The following is a 19,881-nucleotide window of genomic DNA, read 5'->3' on the forward strand; positions in this document are numbered from 1 at the left end:
CATCTCCTTCCTTCCTTCCTTCCTTCCTTCCTTCTTTCCCATGTAATCGATTAATGCAAACGTTACAATAGATTAATGGAATCTGTAATTGCCACATTAGTTAATGCAGTGTATTAGCATTCATTGAGGACTTTTTAGTCAAAAGAATTTTGAGCTGTTGAATATCGAGACTCATTTTTTAAAACCATATGTGGGAACTGTTGCTCTTTGTATAGCAAGATTATTTAGATTATGATCCGAAGTATTTTGTAATATCAGCCACCCGTCTTATGACTTGAAAATAAAAGAATCACATTGCTTTAGTGAGGCAAAGCTAAAAGAAGGAATTTTTGCCGTAGAAAAATAATCATTGTTTTTCACAGTGCTAATTTATGGAGAGTGGTCAGGATTAGCCAGTAGTTTTATGGGCTTGGACATTTATTATGTTCTTCCACATCATCTTTACACCTGAAGACAGTTTACGTAGTGTTATGTTTTATTAGTGATTGGTGGAAAGCGATGACTGGTGCTCAGCCATTCAGATCAGTTATACCATGAAGGAGAATAAAGACGAGTGAATTGGTTCTGCCTATCTCAGTGAAAAGCAGTAGTCCTAATCGCAAGTTAGGGAGGCATTCAGTGATTTAGAAAACCGATTTCATGCATCTCGAACAGAGAAGACTCCCATTGTGAGGTTTGTCTTCAGTTCATGATGAAGTTAGAGAGCCAACAGACTTATTCCTCCTTTCCCACATTGTGTTTTTGGCCAACCGAATATGCTGCTATGTAGGCTGGCTGTGAGCATTAGATAATGGCTCAAAATAAATAAATAGAATTAAATAATCCATAAGGCAACATTTATTTACTAACCATCATTTGGCTGCTGCCTATTCTCAAAATTCTCATTAAAGCACCAATGTTCCTGAAACAAGCTAAATTATGCATACAGAAGAACTGCTATAATATGCCTCAGAGCTGTGATCCCCCCAAACATCTGGTAGAAGCCACCGTGACATTGTGTGCAGGTGTCATGGCGTCATTATGTAAATGATCCAGATAATGTTATATGTGCACTTTGCAGAATTTGCATCATTTTTGTGAGGATGCCACGATGTGCATGACATTGCTGGCCAGAACCCTGCCTGACTCGCCTATCTCCCCTGCAGACACACACATGCCTTTGAGATTCTATTGATGAAATCCATAGGTCATGCAGACTACAATATTTGTAGGTGGTGCAGTGGTTAAATGCAGCACTGCAGGCTACTTCAGCAGTTCGGCTGTTCAAATCTCACCAGCTCAAGGTTGACTCAGCCTTCCATCCTTCCAAGGTGGGTGAAATGAAGACCCAGACTGTTGGGGGCAATATGCTGACTCTGTAAACCGCTTAGAGAGGGCTGAAAGCCCTATGAAGCGGTATATAAGTCTAACTGCTATTGCTATTGCTATTGCTATTTGTTAGAGGCAATTTATGGTCGTGCCTGTAGGATTGTGTATTACCCAGAACTCCTCAGAAGAAATTGTAAGAGATTTTTCCTATTGCCATGTCATGCTACAGATCAGTGGTGAGTTTCAAAAATTGTTGGAACCTACTCTGTGGGTGTTGCCTCCTTTGTGGGAGTGGCTTGCCACCCATGTGACCAGATATGAAATTATGAATTAGTACTTAGGTCAGTCCAAGTAGCTATTCAGAAACTCTGGCATTGAAGCATGCAAGTCTTAAAGCTGTCAAGTTACAAGATCCTTGCCAGTGGTGGGTTTCAAAAATTTTGGAACCTCTTCTGTAGGTGTGGCCTGCTTTCCAGGTCCACTGGTGGAACCTCTTCTAACCAGTTCAGTAGATTTGACGAACCGGTTCTACCGAATAGGTGCAAACTGGTAGGAACCCACCTCTGCTATAGATCTTGTAATCAATTAGATACAGTAAAGAGATCTATCGAAATAAATCTCATAGTCAATTAGACTATAGAACCAAGACAGCTGTTGGCTCTACTTGATGTGGAATGTACCTACATTCAGCATCTTGCAGTACCTTTCACTGAATGCAAAATGTTAAATTTGCAATGTTCTTTTACTAGGATGCTTGTGTGAGGAAGAGGCTCCCTCTTCTCATCACAGCCTGCCCTTTAATTGTCCTGAGAAGTGCATCCACTTCTCTTTTGAATCTAATTTTATCCCAGACCTCCTAGGATGGTATGTTGTTCTTCTTACCAGCTATCAATGATAAAGCACATTTTATCAGTGTCTCTAGCTTGCTCAATATTATTAAAATGGTAGCTTGCAGAAATGACCTCCAATAGACCGATTAGATCCCACAGATTAGGCCTCCTCCGAATTCCATCCACCGGCCAATGCCGACTGGCGACTACCCGGAGGAGAGCCTTCTCTGTGGCTGCTCCGACCCTCTGGAACGAGCTCCCCATGGAGATTCGAACCCTCACCACCCTCCAGGCCTTCCGCAAAGCCCTTAAAACCTGGCTGTTCTGACAGGCCTGGGGCTAAAGAGCTGTTGCCCCCCGCCTCGAATGGTATGACTGCTGTGTGTTTTTAAATTATGTATTGTTATGTTCCGTCTTTTTTATTTCTTGTCCGTACCCCCCTCCCCTGATTTGAATTGTGAGCCGCCCTGAGTCCCCCTTGGGGAAAAGGGCGGCATATAAATGTAATCAAATCAAATGATGATGATGATGATGATGATTGTTTTAAAATCTGCACATACTTTGCTGGATCAAGTTCTTTCACTGACAACTGTTGGACATTTCCCCCCCCCCCCCCCACTTCTGTTGCTTCCTTTCCCTTCTTTGCCCACCTATATTTCACTTTAGCAGAGCCACACACCAAATATCAAATCTCTCAGCCTGACGTACGTTCTGTACTTCCGGGAGAAACGTTGACATTGCACTGTCAAGTGAAAGAGGCCACCACCATCACTTGGACTAAAGATGGAAAACGTTTGGTGCCCAATAACCGGACAGTCATTACTGGGGAAACTCTGTGGATTAAGATACGACACCCAGAGATTCTGGCCTTTATGCTTGCACTGTTAGGATTGCAGACAGTGAAAGTTTCTACTTCATTATAAATGTCACAGGTAAGCTTGTTGAAAGACATTTTCCAATGTACGTAGTTTAAATTAATTAGGTATGGGGATGCAGCTTTACTTTTTACTAAGGTAAAAGAAAATATGCGACGTAACATTCTAGTTATTTTACATTACCCATCTGATCTAGCTTTTTCGGTGATTTCATTGATGGCCTTTTTAGTATCTTCCATGTGAAAATCAAATAGGTTTTAACACAAGAGGGGATTTTCAACTGTCCTCCCCCAAATATTCATCTCATGCCAATGATGGGGTTTTTTTTTGGACCCAGCAAAACAAAAAAATAGCCCTCTTCTCCATCAACATTTTAATTTTTTTATCTGCTGGATTTAATTTTTTGGGAGTGGTTGTGGTTTATGTAATTTTTTAACTTCTCAAACCAACTTGTCTTAGCAACAGTTTTGCTGAAAAATGGCAGCACAGTGTATTTAAGGGATTAAATTAAAAAGTATTTTTAATTTTAGTATTGGAGTAAACTGAGGAATGTTTGATTGACTTCTGAGTTGCTACCTACACATAAATGAAATTATTGATTACTCTGAGAAATACAGATAGTCCTCAACTAATGACTTACCAGGATGATTAGGGAACTGGACACTAAAACATATGATGAATGGTTGCAGGAACTGGACATGGCTAGTCTAGTGAAGAGAAGGACCAGGGGAGACATGATAGCAGTCTTCCAATATTTGAGGGGCCACCACAGAGAGGAAGGGATCAAGCTATTTTCCAAAGCACCTGTAGGCCAGACAAGGAATAATGAATGGAAACTGAACAAGGAGAGATTCAACCTAGAAATAAGGAGACATTTTCTGACAGTGAGAACAAGCAACCAATGGAACAGCTTGCCTTCGGAAGTTGTGGGAGCTTCATCACTTGAGACTTTCAAAAAGAGATTGGGCTGCCATTTGTCAGAAATGGTGTAAGGTCTCCTGCTTGGTCCAGAGGTTGGATGACCTACAAGGTCCCTTCCACCTCTGTTAATCTGTAAATTGATGACAGTTACTTATTTACCATTTGACCATTACAAGCAATATTCCCCTCCAAAGCTACTTATAACCAGGTTTCAAAGTTCCAAAGTTGCTTTCCTGGTTACGTGACTGCATTTTGCTTGGAACTGCCCTGAATTTATGACTGTTTGCAGCATCCCACCATGACCATGATTTATGATGGCTTTTGCCAGGAACAGGCATGTACTCCTGGTTTCTAGCAGAAACTGGTGCATAGTGAAAATGGGTTTGCTTAATGACTGCTGTGTTCAATTAATGACTGCCACATTTTCTTAACAATTACGATGAAAAAGATCATAAAATTGGATTCAAACACATGGTGACTCACTTTACAGATGTCATGACTTACAATTGTAATGCTAGGTTCAATTATGGCCATAACTGAAGGACTACCTGCATAAGCAGCTTTGTGTGTATATGTTCATTATTTAGCAGCTTGCCTGTATATATTAAAACTATGAAGTCCTTTAAAATAGGTCCTTAAAAATGTGTGTTAGTGTGTACATAGTAGGGGTGGGTTTCAACCAGTTTGCGGCGGTCCCCACGAACCGGTTGGTCAGCGAACCCGGAAGTAAGTAACTTCCGGGAACGCGAAGGGCCGACCCCGCCCGCCCACGTTCCTTACCCGGTTTTGACGAGTTCTGCGCTTCCACGCATGCGCAGGACACATACAGCGCCTGCGCGATCCTCCAGGAGCAGCTGGAGCATCGCACAGACGCTAGTACGCATGCATGCACCGCACGCGTGCCCGAGGATGCCGCCGGCCCCGTTCCAACCGAACCGGTTGCAACGGGGTGAGAAACCCACCCCTGGTACACAGCCTCACTATTTCAGAGCAACCATGACTCATTCCAGAGGCATACTATTACTGCTGTCTCCTCACATGTGCGCACACCCATCTCTTTCTCTTTGCATGCAGAAATGTTTATTTTGATGCCTAAAAAAATGACACAGCTACCTTAATAATTCACATGGAAGCAGTTTACATGCATCCCTGTGTGTTCTGAGTCACTTTTTTTCTATAGATCTGGAATATAAACCGGAAACTAAAAATTATAATTAATAGAGCCACCCAATATGTATGCATCTATCTCTGCAGAATTATATTCATTGGGGGTCACCCCAGAGATAGCCTGAAGGTCACATCATGAGAAATAAGGATGTTTAAATCATTTAATGTTCCCCTAACAAATTGAGTGGGCATATGTGTATTATTGTAATAAAAACAAACTATTTGCATTTTCAGTAATAATAAAGCTATTTTACATTACTTTATATTCAATACATGGTACAGATATGATCTATTCATTTAGGCAAATATGTATATTTCTTAAGTCACAAATGTATTTTATTTTGCTTCTTAAGAAAAAAGAATAAACAAGGTAATATTTTATTTACGATTTTGATTCATGATCTGTATATATGCATGGAGGGGACAGTAGTGCATACACATGGATGTTCTGAAGCACAAACCTAGTTTCATTGACTTACAACCTATGGTTAGTTGCACAGTCAGCTAGATGTTTAGTCTGGATTTAACATTTTAACATTTTGATCTACTTATCGAATCCTTCCAAGGATGATGATGATAATGATGATGATAAGTAAGACTTTTCATTGGCTCAAGGTTGAGTCAGCTTTCCATCCCATTATTTCAGCCAACATATTATTGGGGGCAATGTACTGACTCTGTAAACCGCTTAGAGAGCTGTAAAGCCCTGTGAAGCGGTATATAAATCTAAGTGTTATTGCTATTTTCAGAATCATCTCTCACATATGTATTGTTCTTAATATCCAGACTGCAGAAAAATGCATGTTTGCTTACAACATCTAGCAGATAAATGATTTTTAAAATAATTTTTTGAAACTTCAGATGTTCTTTCATCTGGAGATGATGAAGATGACAATGATGCCTCTGAGGATTTTGTGAATGACAGCAACCCAACCAGTAAGTAGATTCAATAGTTAAAGCTGTTTGGAAGATATGTGTTGAAATACATTGTTCTTGCTACCTTTTCATTATTCTGCTCTTGGAGCTCTTCATCCAAGCTCCCAGCTTAAATTTTGTGAAGATGAAGTTTTGTTTTACAGTGGTTTACTCCTTGGCTGTAAAGTGCCTAAGCTTTAATTATCGATAGTTTATACCTCTTATTTTAAAAATATGTCTATTTGTGGCATGGATATAAGTTAGCATATTTTCCTCTGTTCGTTTATTTGAATATGTACCCATTTATTTCTGATATGTGACAGTAATTTATAATAAAACAAACACATTTAAGGGAGAATATATGATCAAGAAGCTATATTTTTCCTAATGACTGTATGGCATAATTCCAAAAAACTCTAACAAGAAAGTTGACAGTTAAGACAGAGAGTGATTACCATATCTGTCAACATAGAACAGTATCAAAACAATTTGAAACTAAACATTGCTGTCAGATTGTATTTTTAATAAATCAGAAGAAGAACTATATAATAATCATAAACATACTGTCTATATTTAATTGTAATTGAAGGAAAATTTAAAATGAATGAATCCAATCTAGTTTAATTTAACTTCAACAACTCCTTTTTGGAGAATGTCCATGCGATCTCAGTCCAAGATTACACACCAGTTTCTCTGTGGGTTTCCATATATGAGTTGCTTCTTACTTATGAGAGAAGAATAGAACAGGTGGGTTGATGCCAAGCTGCATTATGGTTTTTATAACATTCATATTTTGTTAAAATGCTTTTTACGAAGAAATATAAAGGCAAGAGCACGTCTTGGCTATTCAGTGCAGTTGCTAATCTGCTGTTCCTTCAAATCCATCTCAAATTTGAATTTGAATGTCAACATAGATACTGGATTTTATGGTGTATATGCTTTGATCAGCATTTTAGGTTAAGATGCACTAAGTCGCACCAGTATTGTTCATAATTTGATCACAGCCAGTAGGGATTAGGTTAAGGGTAATTATGATAGATGATGGTGTTATAATGCAATGGTACTAATCAGTGCCGGATTTAGATGAAAAGAGACCCTAGGCTATTCCACTTATGAGGCCCTTTCACCTCCCATTTTTAAGTGGGAGGGCGGCTCTGCTCTGCGGCAAAGGCACGAGGCCAGCCGCCTCCCCTGCTGCGCTCAGCTGCCCGGCTCGGCCCTCACGCCCTGACCTGCCTGGCCGCTGGTGGGCTCCGCATCGACGGGGTGGCTACTGGGAGCGGCCGCGCCTCTCGCCTGACCGCCGGTGCCGGGAACGTGGGCGGGCTCCCCAACTGCCACTGCGCTGGAACAATCTTAACCAATACATTTTTATGTTTGTTTATTAGTCATATGCGTAGAATTTCTCCTTATTTTCGGTTCAGTGTTTTAGTGTTCACTGTTTTTAGAATAGTGTAATTTTAATTTTGCTAACAATTTGAATGTAGGCCCCTCTTGATCTTGAGGCCCTAGGCTGAAGCCTAGTTAGCCTATAGGAAAATCCGGTCCTGGTACTAATTATTGTAATAGTAAAAATTTACAATGCATACCAAACACTTCATGATTTACCTTGAAAATTCATGATCTCCTTGTGTGGCTAGAAGAAATCAGTTTTAGTGATGATCATTTTTTCAAAGGTTGTCTAATGTGACAAAATTACCTAGCTACCTATACTAGACAAATACATTTATTACAGTTTTGAAAGAAATCTAGAAACCAGGATGCCAATATGGTTGAAGGTTAACTAGAACTTGGAGACAAGAGTACACCCTACTTGTTGTTGGTAAAATATAGATTGCTAATAGCAATAGCAATAGCAGTAGACTTATATACCGCTTCATAGGGCTTTCAGCCCTCTCTAAGCGGTTTACAGAGAGTCAGCATATTGCCCCCAACAATCTGGGTCCTCATTTTACCCACCTCGGAAGGATGGAAGGCTGAGTCAACCCTGAGCCGGTGAGATTTGAACCGCTGAACTGCTGATCTAGCAGTAGCCTGCAGTGCTGCATTTAACCACTGCGCCACCTCGGCTCTTGCTAATATTGTACACTATCTCATAGCAATTAATAAATCAGGACCATTTCAGAACATAGTAGCCATATGAATTCCTGTATTTAATGCTGATTCTATTTAGGAACAATTTATCCTTTATCCAGATTTTGGACTTCTCCCCAACAAAGTTATTTGTTTAAACTGCTTTGTGGAGCATGCTGGTTTGAGGGCCAAAATATGTATTCATTATGGATAGGTCTTTAGTAAGATTGTTGCTGAATGAGGGAGGTCGTTCGTTTTTTGTATGTGTGTTGCAGACTTAACTGATTTATTTTGGTTGCCTAAATTCCTTTGCAGCAATATTGCAACTTAGTTTGTAAGATCTATTTTAAGGTTTCCTCCTTGTATACGCCTCTTAAAATACTGAAATATTTTCTTAATATTTACTTTTAAGAATGGAACAGCACATGATCAAATGCTGACTGGTTTTTCTAACTAATTAGTTCTAAAGTCTCCACCCTGAAACAAAAGCAATCACACACACAATGTTTAGAGTGCTTACATTTCTTTTAGATGTTTTCTTTGATTGGTCAGCTTGTTAAAGAGTTTGTAGCCGAACGCTTCCCCAGCTGTGTTTTTATTTTGCTTTGTGACTGAAAGTAGAACAGAAGATTCCTGAATGTGTGTTAGTGGATTCAAAAACAGCTATAACTGAGGGCTGGAAAGGTTTAGTTGTTATGTTCTTTTATGCTAATAAAGGAAATGCAGTTGGGCACGGGGTTGAAAGAAGAATGGTTATGTGTCTGAGCCTCTCTCCTCTTAAGAAATTCCATGTCAACTGATTTATTTCAGGAAGCATCTATTGTAAAATAAATAAATGGCCCTGCTGTTAAACAATTTTAGTTTTAATTTTTCAATAGACAAATGAATTAATAGAACTAACTTATAGTCATGACATTAATACATAGCTAATCAGATTTCCCTTATCTGGGGGAAAAGACTAAGGATGTAATAATTATAGCCCAGGAAAGATAATGAAAATTAGTAGTAATTATGATTGAGCTAAACTACTATTTGCACAACAATGTGAAATCACAGCTGCCAGTTTAGCTTTAGCTGCTGCTGGCTGCCATTCATATTGAGTTCTTCTCAAGAACTTAGGATGTTGTAATGTATTGGCTTAGTATACGGGTAGATCCAAGCAATGTGGTGTTTAATAACTGGCAAATGGAAATTTTGTCAATGCGCAGATTCTTTGCACCTCCCGTCCACATATATTTAAGATATTCCCTTCAAAACTCTAATTCTGAGGCTGTATGCCTTGGCAGGCCACCATCGATATCTTGACATTTAATAATATAGCAATAGCAATTAGACTTATATACCGCTTCATAGGGCTTTCAGCCCTCTCTAAGCGGTTTACAGAGTCAGCATATCGCCCCCACAGTCTGGGTCCTCATTTCACCCACCTCGGAAGGATGGAAGGCTGAGTCAACCTTGAGCCGGTGAGATTTGAACAGCCAAACTGCAGATAACAGTCAGCTGAAGTGGCCTGCAGTACTGCACCCTAACCACTGTGCCACCTCGGCTCTTCATAATATAACTGTCAAAAGTTATATTACTACTTTAGGTTTTTCTGGTTAGATAGGTTTGTTATTAATAATAAATGCTAGTGCATATTACTATGTAAAAGCAAACAAAAAATGAGGTTGTAATGTTGTTATTTTATTTTACTACCCCATGGCAGAGGTGGGTTGCTCCCGGTGCGGCCCAGTGGTAATCTGGCCTGGGTTGCAGAAGAGCACAATCAAAGCTGGCCCCTCCTGTGAACCGGTTCCCCGGTCTCTGTTGCCATTGCTGGCATCTTCTTTATTAGCTTTTAATGGTCTTTATGCATGCGCAGAACCATTTACAAACTGCGCAGGCACGAGCAAAGCGCGCACTAATCAAACCTGTACCGATTTGCATAGGAACCCACCCCCTGCCCCACGGGTGTCAAACTCGCAGTGTCATGTTGCCGTCTTGTGGCGTATCATGACATTTCCCCCCTACACAGAGCTGGGGTGTGTGTGGCCTGCGCAGGACACATCCAACCTGTGGGTCGCCAGTTTGACACCCCTGTACTCAGAGGTGGGTTCCTACCAGTTTGCACCAGTTCGGTAGAACCGGTTCGTCAAATCTACTGAACCGGTTAGAAGAGGTTCCACCAGAAAGCAGGCCACACCTACAGAAGAGGTTCCAAAAATTTGGAAACCCACCATTGACACACACACACACACACACACACACACACACACACACACACAAACACACACACACACACAGACTCACACAGAGAGAGAAAGAGAAAGAGAAAGAAAGGAAGGAAGAAATAAAGAAAAAAAGAAAAAAAGAAAGAAAAAGTGAGGGGAATGAAAGAAAAAAAGGAAAAAGGGACAGAGAGACAAAAGGAAGGAGAGAGAGAGAGAGAGAGAGAGAACACATGGCCGGCAAGCCACTCCCACCAGGTCACATGGCCAGCAAGCCACTCCCACAGAGTAGGTTTTAAAATTTTTTGAAACTTACCACTGCCTGTACTACACAGAAAGAATTGAAAAGTCAATGTTTTTCTCTCTTTTTTCCTTTTCCCCCTACACTTTCTCTTCTCTTTTTCTTTCCCTATAGGCTAATTTATTTTAATCTTTCATTGAATTTTATATTCTGATAAAGTAATGAAAATTTGATGAATGGAAAAGTTACAATAGAGAAGGGATGCTGAGAGGCTTTGGCATCCCCTAACATATTTTCACCATAAGATACAGACTAATGCTTCTGTTTCTGATTTGAAAAATAAGTGATAAGGTAAGGCAAGATGTGATTCACTAGGTATCCTAGGCCCTTATTACTTGAAATAATTATAAGCCTTTGAAAGAGAGAGAGAGAGAGAGAGAGAGAGAGAGAGAGAGAGAGCAAGAGAGAGAGAGAGAGATCTTCACTCTTTCAAATAATGTTTCTAGTTTCTCCTAGCGATATTGTCATGACATTGAAAATAAGTAAGCACAAGGAAAAATTGCTATGTGGGTGGATAAATACTCTGGCTAAGACCTTCCAATTCCATGGCATGTTAACTTTCCCTGTATTAATTAAACTTGTATATACATTCCCACCCCCATTCCAAATGTAATAAAGGGAAATATAGTACAAAAGTCATTTTTACCAGGCATGAATGTAGCCTTTGGATACATCCTAGTATTTATCTGAGTTAATTGAATGTATTTTCTAAAAACAGAAATGGAGCTCATTAAGGTTCATTCCTGAAATTCTGTTGATAGAAATCCTATATAAAATAGAAAACAAGTTCTTTCCTTCCTCTCCCTTTCTTTCATCCTACCTAGATTGCTCAAACTCTTAGTGATATTCTCAGAATGGTTTTTGAAGTATCCATTAACATTCCACTTTTAGTTACTTAGAAAGGTGGGATAAAACTAAAGGAAAAAAGCCCTAACATATTGCAATTTAGAGCTACATATGAAGATTCAGAATCAAAAATAACAATATAAATATACAAAATGGGGGATTTTAAAGAAGCTTTAACCAGGAAGCGGACTAACATGAAAGAAGCTGCTAAGAGAGCATACTTTAATTTGGGACTATCATGGAGACATTACTTAGTAATTAATTACTACAGTAATTATTTTTTCTAGAATTAAGTTGTGGTGTTTTAAGAAGCATTATAACAGGATATGTTTGTTTCTTCTCTCCAACCCACAAATTGTGGCTCAGAATTAGTTCTCACCAGATTGTGTAGGAAGTGGAAGGACTATCACTGCAAATTGTGATGTTACACCTTGGGTTGGGTTGCCTTGAGTTGGGCTGAAAAAAAGGCTCAAATTATTGAAAAAAAATTGAAGGACTTTATCCACACAACCCTTTTTACTATGGCACTGTTAAAAATACATTATCTGAAGAAACATATTGTGTGCATGTGTAGTATTTATATAATTCTGTACCATCATTCTTCATTGTGACATACAATTAAATAATAATGAATAATAGATGTAAAACTATTGTAATGTAAAATTATTGCAATTATATAAGTCCTATATCAAACCATAAAATTGAATAATCCTATGACTAATATACAAATGGATTCTAACCAGTGGTGGGTTTCAAAAATTGTTGGAACCTACTCTGTGGGTGTGGCCTCCTTTGTGGGAGTGGCTTGCCACCCATGTGACCAGATGGGAGTGGCTTGCCGCCCATGTGACTGGATATGAAATTATGAATTAGTACTTAGGTCGGTCCAAGTAGCTGTTCAGAAACTCTGGCATTGAAGCATGCAAGTCTTAAAGCTGTCAAGTTACAAGATCCTTGCCAGTGGTGGGTTTCAAAAATTTTTGGAACCTCTTCTGTAGGTGTGGCCTGCTTTCTGGGTCCACTGGTGGAACCTCTTCTAACCGGTTCGGTAGATTTGACGAACCGGTTCTACCAAATAGGTGCAAACTGGTAGGAACCCACCTCTGATTCTAACGTAATTAAATATAAATAAATCCAGTTAATATTCCTGAATACTTTCCTAAATGTTTTTGTTTTCAAGGTCTTCCTACAATTTAGGAATAATGATGTCAACTAGATCCCCAGTAGAAAGGTATTCCAAAGGATAAGTGTAGTAATAGAAAAATGCTTCTCTGTTGCCCTCTCCTGATTCTCTTAGAAATAAGAAAGAAGAAACACTATGCTCATTCGGGATGAGTCCACTATATGAATAGGATCGGTTTAAAATAAACAGTCCCATAGGCACCTAGGCACCAAGACTTATAGAACTTTGGAGATCAAAACTAGATGATTAAATAATAGTTTTGCAGAACAATCTACAATGTGGTCATTCAGAAGATGATGGATTCAATAAAATTAAGGCCAACGTTTCAAAAGAAATGTTGTAAACTCTGTTTTAATGTAATATCCCGGTTTTAAGGGATTTTTTGTTCAATTTAAGCTTAAAGACGATGGGTTTTTAAAAAGTTTCATTCTTAAACTGGGTTTCAAGTGCCTTAAGGTATGAATCATAAGTAATAATTTACATGACATTGACTAGACTTTTGTCTAGGTACACACTGAAATTTCTGAGATATTCAATATCTTATGTGACTTGTCAGAGATAACATAAATCAACAATGTAAAACATCAGTGTGTCTCATGTTGTGTCTCATTGGAATGTCACCCATTTGGGAAGTTTCTGGCCTGGAATTTACATTTGTATAGAAATTGAGTAATTTTTTTCTCCCTTCTCTTCATTTTTTTTTTTTAAATAGAAGGACCTATATGGACAAACACTGAGAAAATGGAGAAGCGCTTACATGCTGTTCCAGCAGCTAACACAGTCAAATTTCGTTGTCCAGCTCTAGGAAACCCCCAACCAACCATGAGATGGTTAAAAAATGGGAGAGAATTTAAGCAAGAGCACCGGATTGGTGGATTTAAGGTAAGAAGTTTTTTTTTTACGAAAAGTTTTTTTATTAGATAAACATTAAAAACATTGGGCATATAGAAGAGAACTGTGAGAATACGATGGTCAGGGAATTGTGTGATTTGCATAATTCACAATTGAACTGGCTGATCATATGTACATAAATCCTGACTGATCACGCTCCAAAATTTGTAGTATGATTTTAAGTTTGTCTGATGAATCCCTGGCAATTTTGGATGTTCTCAAAGAGCATTGTCGGCTTTTTATGTCTCATGAAAAGCTTGCCATATATGAGGTGAAATATTCATGCATAAAACATTGCAGTTTGATGGAAACTCGGATCCCATACCATTTAACTTGATCAAATGTTATTATTTTATGTTCTGCACACCTATTGATAGGATATCTCTATGTGTCCCAACAGAAATAATTTATGGTACATTCATTGGTATTCAGCTATCCTTCAAAGAAGGGCAATATCCAGTGATCACATACATATTTTGTATGTAGAGAGGTGTTCTGTATTGTCTTAGTACATGACATCTCCACTCCTTTGGGGCATGTTGGAATATTGACAGACTATAATGAGTATTTACAAAACGATTACTGTAGTACTTTGCCCAATCATCGAAACACATATGAGAAGCCAAATAATGCACTGGTTGCAGCCATCAATCATTTTACTTTTAATGACTGTTTCTGAGATCTTTGTGAGGCTCAGATAAATTTGTTGGAAATTCATGTTGTCCTTGGAGTAACTAATTTGCTTTGCAGATGGTTATCTGCAAATAAAGTAGAGTGCCTGGTAGAAACCAAGGAATATGTTGGCTGGTATATTGTCTCCCATTCACAGGGGATCTGTTATGTCTTGTGCCTGTTTCTGTGCCTGTTTCTGTGGGTATGTGTATTGATTTCTGATTTGACCCTAGAATCTCTGGAAATTGGGCAGAATATAAATTTAATAAATACTAATGTTCCTGCTAATACTAATCCTGGTAGCAGGAATAGGAATGACCAATTTTAAAATATAAGAGAGTCATTTGCCAGTCAGTGCAAACAACTAGATGGACCATAATTTTGATTCAGTATATGGGTGAATTCATTTACTCTACTTCTTTTCATTGTGCTTCCAACTCAGATCTCACATTTCATTGTTGATGAGTCTGCTTGGCTGGTAATGTAGTTACATTTGTAGTTACATTTTGGGAGTTGTAATTTATGTAGTAGATCAGGTGTGTCAAACTAATGTTGTCATGGTGGCGTCATGTGACGTATTTTCCCCCTTCGCTAAACCCGGTGTGGTCAGTGTGGGTTCACCGACAAATGCGCACTCGACAAAAGTGTGCCAACGAAACCGCGGGGAGAAAACCGCGAGTTTGAAATTACGGTGACTAATGAGCGCAGAAGCACACCGACAACAGCGCGCCGATAGAAGCGCGCTCTAAACCTAACCCTAAAGGTAACCCTAAACGTAACCCTAACCCTAACCCTAACCCTAAACCTAACCCTAAACCTAACCCTAAACCTAACCCTAAACCTAACCCTGAACCTAACCCTAATCCTTACCCTAACCCTTACCTTAACTGTAATTGCTCTTCTGTCAGTGCTCTTTTGTCGGCGTGCCTTTGTGGGCGCGCTGTTGACATTGCGGTTTTATCGCCGCGGTTTTGTTGGCGCGCTGTTGTCGGGCGCGCATTTGTTGGGTCACGGTCAGTGTGTGATTCATCCAGCCAATGGGCTGGGAGTTTGACAGCCCTGTAGTAGATGGTGTGTGCCTTCACCTGGAGCATTATTTCTGTTTACAGATTTTGCAAAGCCAAATTATCAAAAATCCAAATCGATTATAACTAGTGACTTTCTGGTTTTAAGAGTTTAGTGATAAGGGAAAAAGGAAATAAAATAGAACTTGGCAGTAGCATTCAATAAAGTGTTCTTAACAGTTTGTACTTTTGAGCTATTGCAACCAGGAATATTTCAATTTGGAGAGATAGAGTGAAGCAAAGACATAGAGCTTGGTGATTATAGCACACAATAAAAGAAAATGGAAAACTATTTTAATGAATTTTATGGTCTGTGAAATAGATGTGGGAAACTAGGTTTTTAAGGGGAAAGTAATTACAATTACTTAAGATACTTGCTTGAAATGTTCATAGCATCAGATTAGTCGTCTCTCTTTAATTTCTGAGTTACTGATTAGAAAAATTAGCTAGACTGTCAAGAAAATGCAGGGTTAAACTGAGGTCAGGATTTTAAAAAAGTATTTAGTGAAATTGCTTTTCTTCCACTACTTTAATGTTGCCTGCATAAAGGGAGGGGGGCCATTACAAAGAATGTGCCCTAAAAATCCTTTTTAGTTACACAGGCTGTGCGCGGGGTCAAGAGGAAGGCAAAGGATGAAAACAGCTTAGTATTTCAATGGAAGCCCAAACCTCTTGTATGTACATATGAAATACATATGAAATGGTTGGAACATGCATTGGGATAGCACAATACTCAAATTATGAAAACGATATCACAAACCTCAATACAACTGTTGTTATTCTTATAAAGACAATAGTTGTCTCTGTGACCTGCTCTCCTTGGTAACTAATCAATGCTCAGGAGAACTGACTACCAAATTGACTCAATATTATGCAGCTTGGACGGCTGATGTTGGTTCACAAAGAAAAGAGAACTCTCCCAGGGGCTCACCTCAGCTTCTCTGAGATCGGTTGTGTTACCACACTGGATGCCTCGTGGCGCCCATCTCCACAACTCCGGATTTGGGGATCTGAACCCAACTCCCTTTCAATCTGCCGAGGGTGAAGGAGGCCATCGCCTGTCCCTGTGGAATGGCTTTCGCCTATCTCTCAGGACAGACTGATCCTTGTTCAGCTGCTGTACACATGGAACCCTTCTTCACTTCGGCCTTCAAAGTTCTCATTTGAAGTCGCAGAGCATCCCTTACCTGCTCTTGAGTTGCCATAGGCAAGGGGGATGGGAAAGTGAACTTAGCAGCTGAATCAAGGAGCTGGTATCTCAGTCAAAACAAGGCACATTCCAACTGATATGCTGCGGTTGTCTTCACGGAAACCCACAGTGGTCGGAGGAGAATGACTTTTACAACCTGTGAAATTGCTTCATTGGGGAATGTGACTGATGACACATATTTGGGGAGGGGGAAACAGGGTCAGAAACAAAGCCTGAATTAACTAAGGTCAGAGTTGGCTCCACCTGGTCTGTGCCGGCATAAAGCTCCTAATAAATAACTGGATTTCTTTTGAAGCTTGGCTTGAGGCTCATGATTTAATGTGGTACCTGCTGAAATTAGTTTGTTCACTGCTTCTGTTGAAGAATGTGAGTTGGAATTGTGAATGTAGCCTGGAACTGATTTGGAGTCATCTGGAAGCTCTTTAGTTCTTTTGATATTAGAAGAAATGTCTGCTTGCTGTAAGAGCCTTGATGGAGTTTTGTGTAATGAACTGTTATTGGAAATGGTGGGGATGAGGCATGCTATATCTTGGAAGGAGCCTAATTTAGGGTGATACGTGAGTCTGTTCCTGAGCTGAAATTGGGGTTGGAGTTGAGTGTGAACCTGTAGTGTGGAAGAGTTACTAACTTAGTTTACCCCTCTGCCTGGATCTTTGGTGCTTGGAACAATATAGACTTATATAGTTGGAAAGGACCTTTCAGGTCTTCTAGCCCATTACTCTATAATGCTATTATGTCTTTCTCATGATTCTCTTTGCTAAAATAAACTTAACTAAATCTGAAGAATCTTCTTGGTTGAGAAGTGAAATGTCTTTGAAGAAAAACAAGGAAGTTCAGTTGCCTCTTTGAAAAGCTCCTTTGGGACAACAATGACCTGGATGACTGAGAATTTCCATAAACATACCTAGTTCCTTTAGTTGTTTATCATACGATTTAGACTCCATACCTCCTATTATCTTTGCTACTCTTTTCTGTCCTCTTTTTAGGACCTCACCAACTTTTTTCTATTGTGGTGACCAGAACTAGATCCTGTGTTCCATATGTGGTCTCACCAGTATGATATAGAGAGGTACTATCACTTCCCTTGATCTTGATACTATCTCTTGTGATGATGCAACCCAGGACTGTGTTGGCTTTTTTGACCGTTGCACCACACTGCTGACTCACACTTATGTGGTGGTTTATCAGGACACCCAGATATCTTGAGACTGTAAGGATGTGCTTATCATAGGAGATGTGGTTTGTGACAGTGAGCAGAGGAAGTCAGCTGATTCTGGACCACATAGAAGTTCTTCATCTATGCTGGGGATGGGGCAACTATGTCAGATGTTTGAAAGAGGATTGGACAAAGTCTACTCTTTGGTCTGTGGCCAAAAGAAGCAAGCAAATAAATTAATGTCATTAATGACATATGCTCTCCAAGGCAGCTTTTTAACTGGCTTATACCAATAATCTAATTTCAGTTTAGCTTGCTTCCTAAGATATACATATCAGCTTTTTGTTCAATTCTGTTGCTCAACTAAAACACAGCATAGGCTCCTAGCACCATATATGAAGAAACTCAGATTTGCCAGTTGCAAATGTGAAAGGAGATAGGCGTTGCCATCTCTCCCCCACCGCCACTCGTGGCCAGATTTTCTACAGCTTTTCCAAGGTGTGCAAATGTTCCACATTAATGAAATACATATTTTTCTATTTACTTGCTTACATCATAAAGTGTGAGAGGCCACCTGACAACAGCTTCTGTGTTTCCAAAGCATAAATGGATTGTTTACCATTCAATGTTAGCCGCTTGTCTTGGGGATAACAGGGTAAATACAAACCAGTTAAGGGAGCCTGGCGTATTGGTCTTTACTTCTAATGACGTGTTTCATTTTCAAGAAAGAAAATTGAACAGATGTTTCTCTTCAAGAAGAGGGGTGTAATTATATACAATATATACTGAATGTGCCCCTTGATTGACACCTGCACACACACACACAGACACACACACACAAAATGCATGTGGTTAAAACATAGTATGATGTTTCCATATTGTTCAGAAGAATGTTATCCTCTAAAGTTTAAGAATATTCATATTCTTATTTGAAAGCAACATGTATGTATATGTATACACAAACATATGTAGACATACACTGTGTGTGTGTGTATACATATACATCAGTGGTAGGATTCAAACATTTTTATTACTGGTTCTGAGGGTGTGGCTTAGTGGGTGTGGCAGGGGAAGGATATTGTAAAATCTCCATTCCCTCCTCACTTCAGGGGAAGAGTATTGCAAAATCCCGATTTCCTCCTGATCAGCTGGGACTCAGGAGGCAGGGAATAGATGGGGGCGGGGCCAGTCAGAGGTAGTATTTACCGCTTCTCTGGAAAAAAATTTCGTTACTGGTTCTCCAGAACTGGTCAGAACCTGCCGAATGCCACCTCTGATATATATATATATACACAAACATACATACGAGAGGTGGGTTGCCTGCCAGTTCATCCTGGATTGGCCGAACCAGTAGTAGTAGCAGCAGGCAGCTCCGCTCACCCACTCCGGCCATGTCGGAGCACACCCGAACCCATAGTGAAAAAATTAGCAACCCACCTCTGATACATGCATATATTTTGTGTGTGTGTGTGTGTGTGTGTATGTATGTGTGTGTGTGTATGTGTGTATGTGTGTATGTGTGTATGTGTGTATGTGTGTATGTGTGTATATATATATATATATATATATATATATATATATATATATATATACATATATATATGTATACATATATCTATATATCTATATCTATATCTATATCTATATCTATATCTATATCTATATCTATATCTATATCTATATCTATATCTATATTTATATCTATCTATCTATCTATCTATCTATCTATCTATCTATCTATCTATCTATCTATATCTATATCTATACCTATACCTATACCTATACCTATACCTATACCTATACATATATATATATATATATATATATGTGTGTGTGTGTTGTATTTGTGCTGATAAATAAATAAAGGGATAAATAAATAAATATATATATGTGTGTCTGTGTGTGTGTGTGTGTGTGTGTGTGTATGTGTATGTATGTGTACATCATACTATGTTTTGACCATATGCATTTTATTTTATCATAAAGTGCCCCAAGACTTAGGAGCTGCATGTTATACAAAACTTAGGCATACTTGCCTATATACATTTCCATATGTACAAGCCTGTAAAGAATGAACAAATATTTTTTTCTGGGGCATAGTCAACAAAACAAGGATTTACAATTCAAGGGAAAGAAAAAAGTAATCGCTACTCCATGTTTTTATAGGTATGTGACTTTTCTAGGAAATGTATTTATAAACCATATAAACCATGCATTTATAATGCCTATAAAAATACAGTGCATGTGAAGTTATAACAACAT

At 39.0% G+C, this 19,881-nt stretch overlaps 1 protein-coding gene across 1 annotated transcript in view; it reads left to right on the forward strand.

The window, feature by feature from the left end:
• The first annotated feature begins 2,892 nt into the window (after nt 1-2,892).
• FGFR2 (fibroblast growth factor receptor 2) overlaps nt 2,893-19,881 on the forward strand; it is a 101,484-nt gene continuing 84,495 nt past the window's right edge. Inside the window, exons 1-2 of the mRNA XM_032224940.1 lie at nt 2,893-3,070; nt 13,339-13,508. Of these exons, the coding sequence (XP_032080831.1) occupies nt 13,368-13,508 (141 nt within the window). The 5' untranslated portion in view covers nt 2,893-3,070; nt 13,339-13,367. The remainder of the gene's footprint in view (nt 3,071-13,338; nt 13,509-19,881) is intronic.

Source organism: Thamnophis elegans, chromosome 10 (genome assembly GCF_009769535.1).
Source record: "Thamnophis elegans isolate rThaEle1 chromosome 10, rThaEle1.pri, whole genome shotgun sequence".
Lineage (NCBI taxonomy): Eukaryota > Metazoa > Chordata > Lepidosauria > Squamata > Colubridae > Thamnophis > Thamnophis elegans.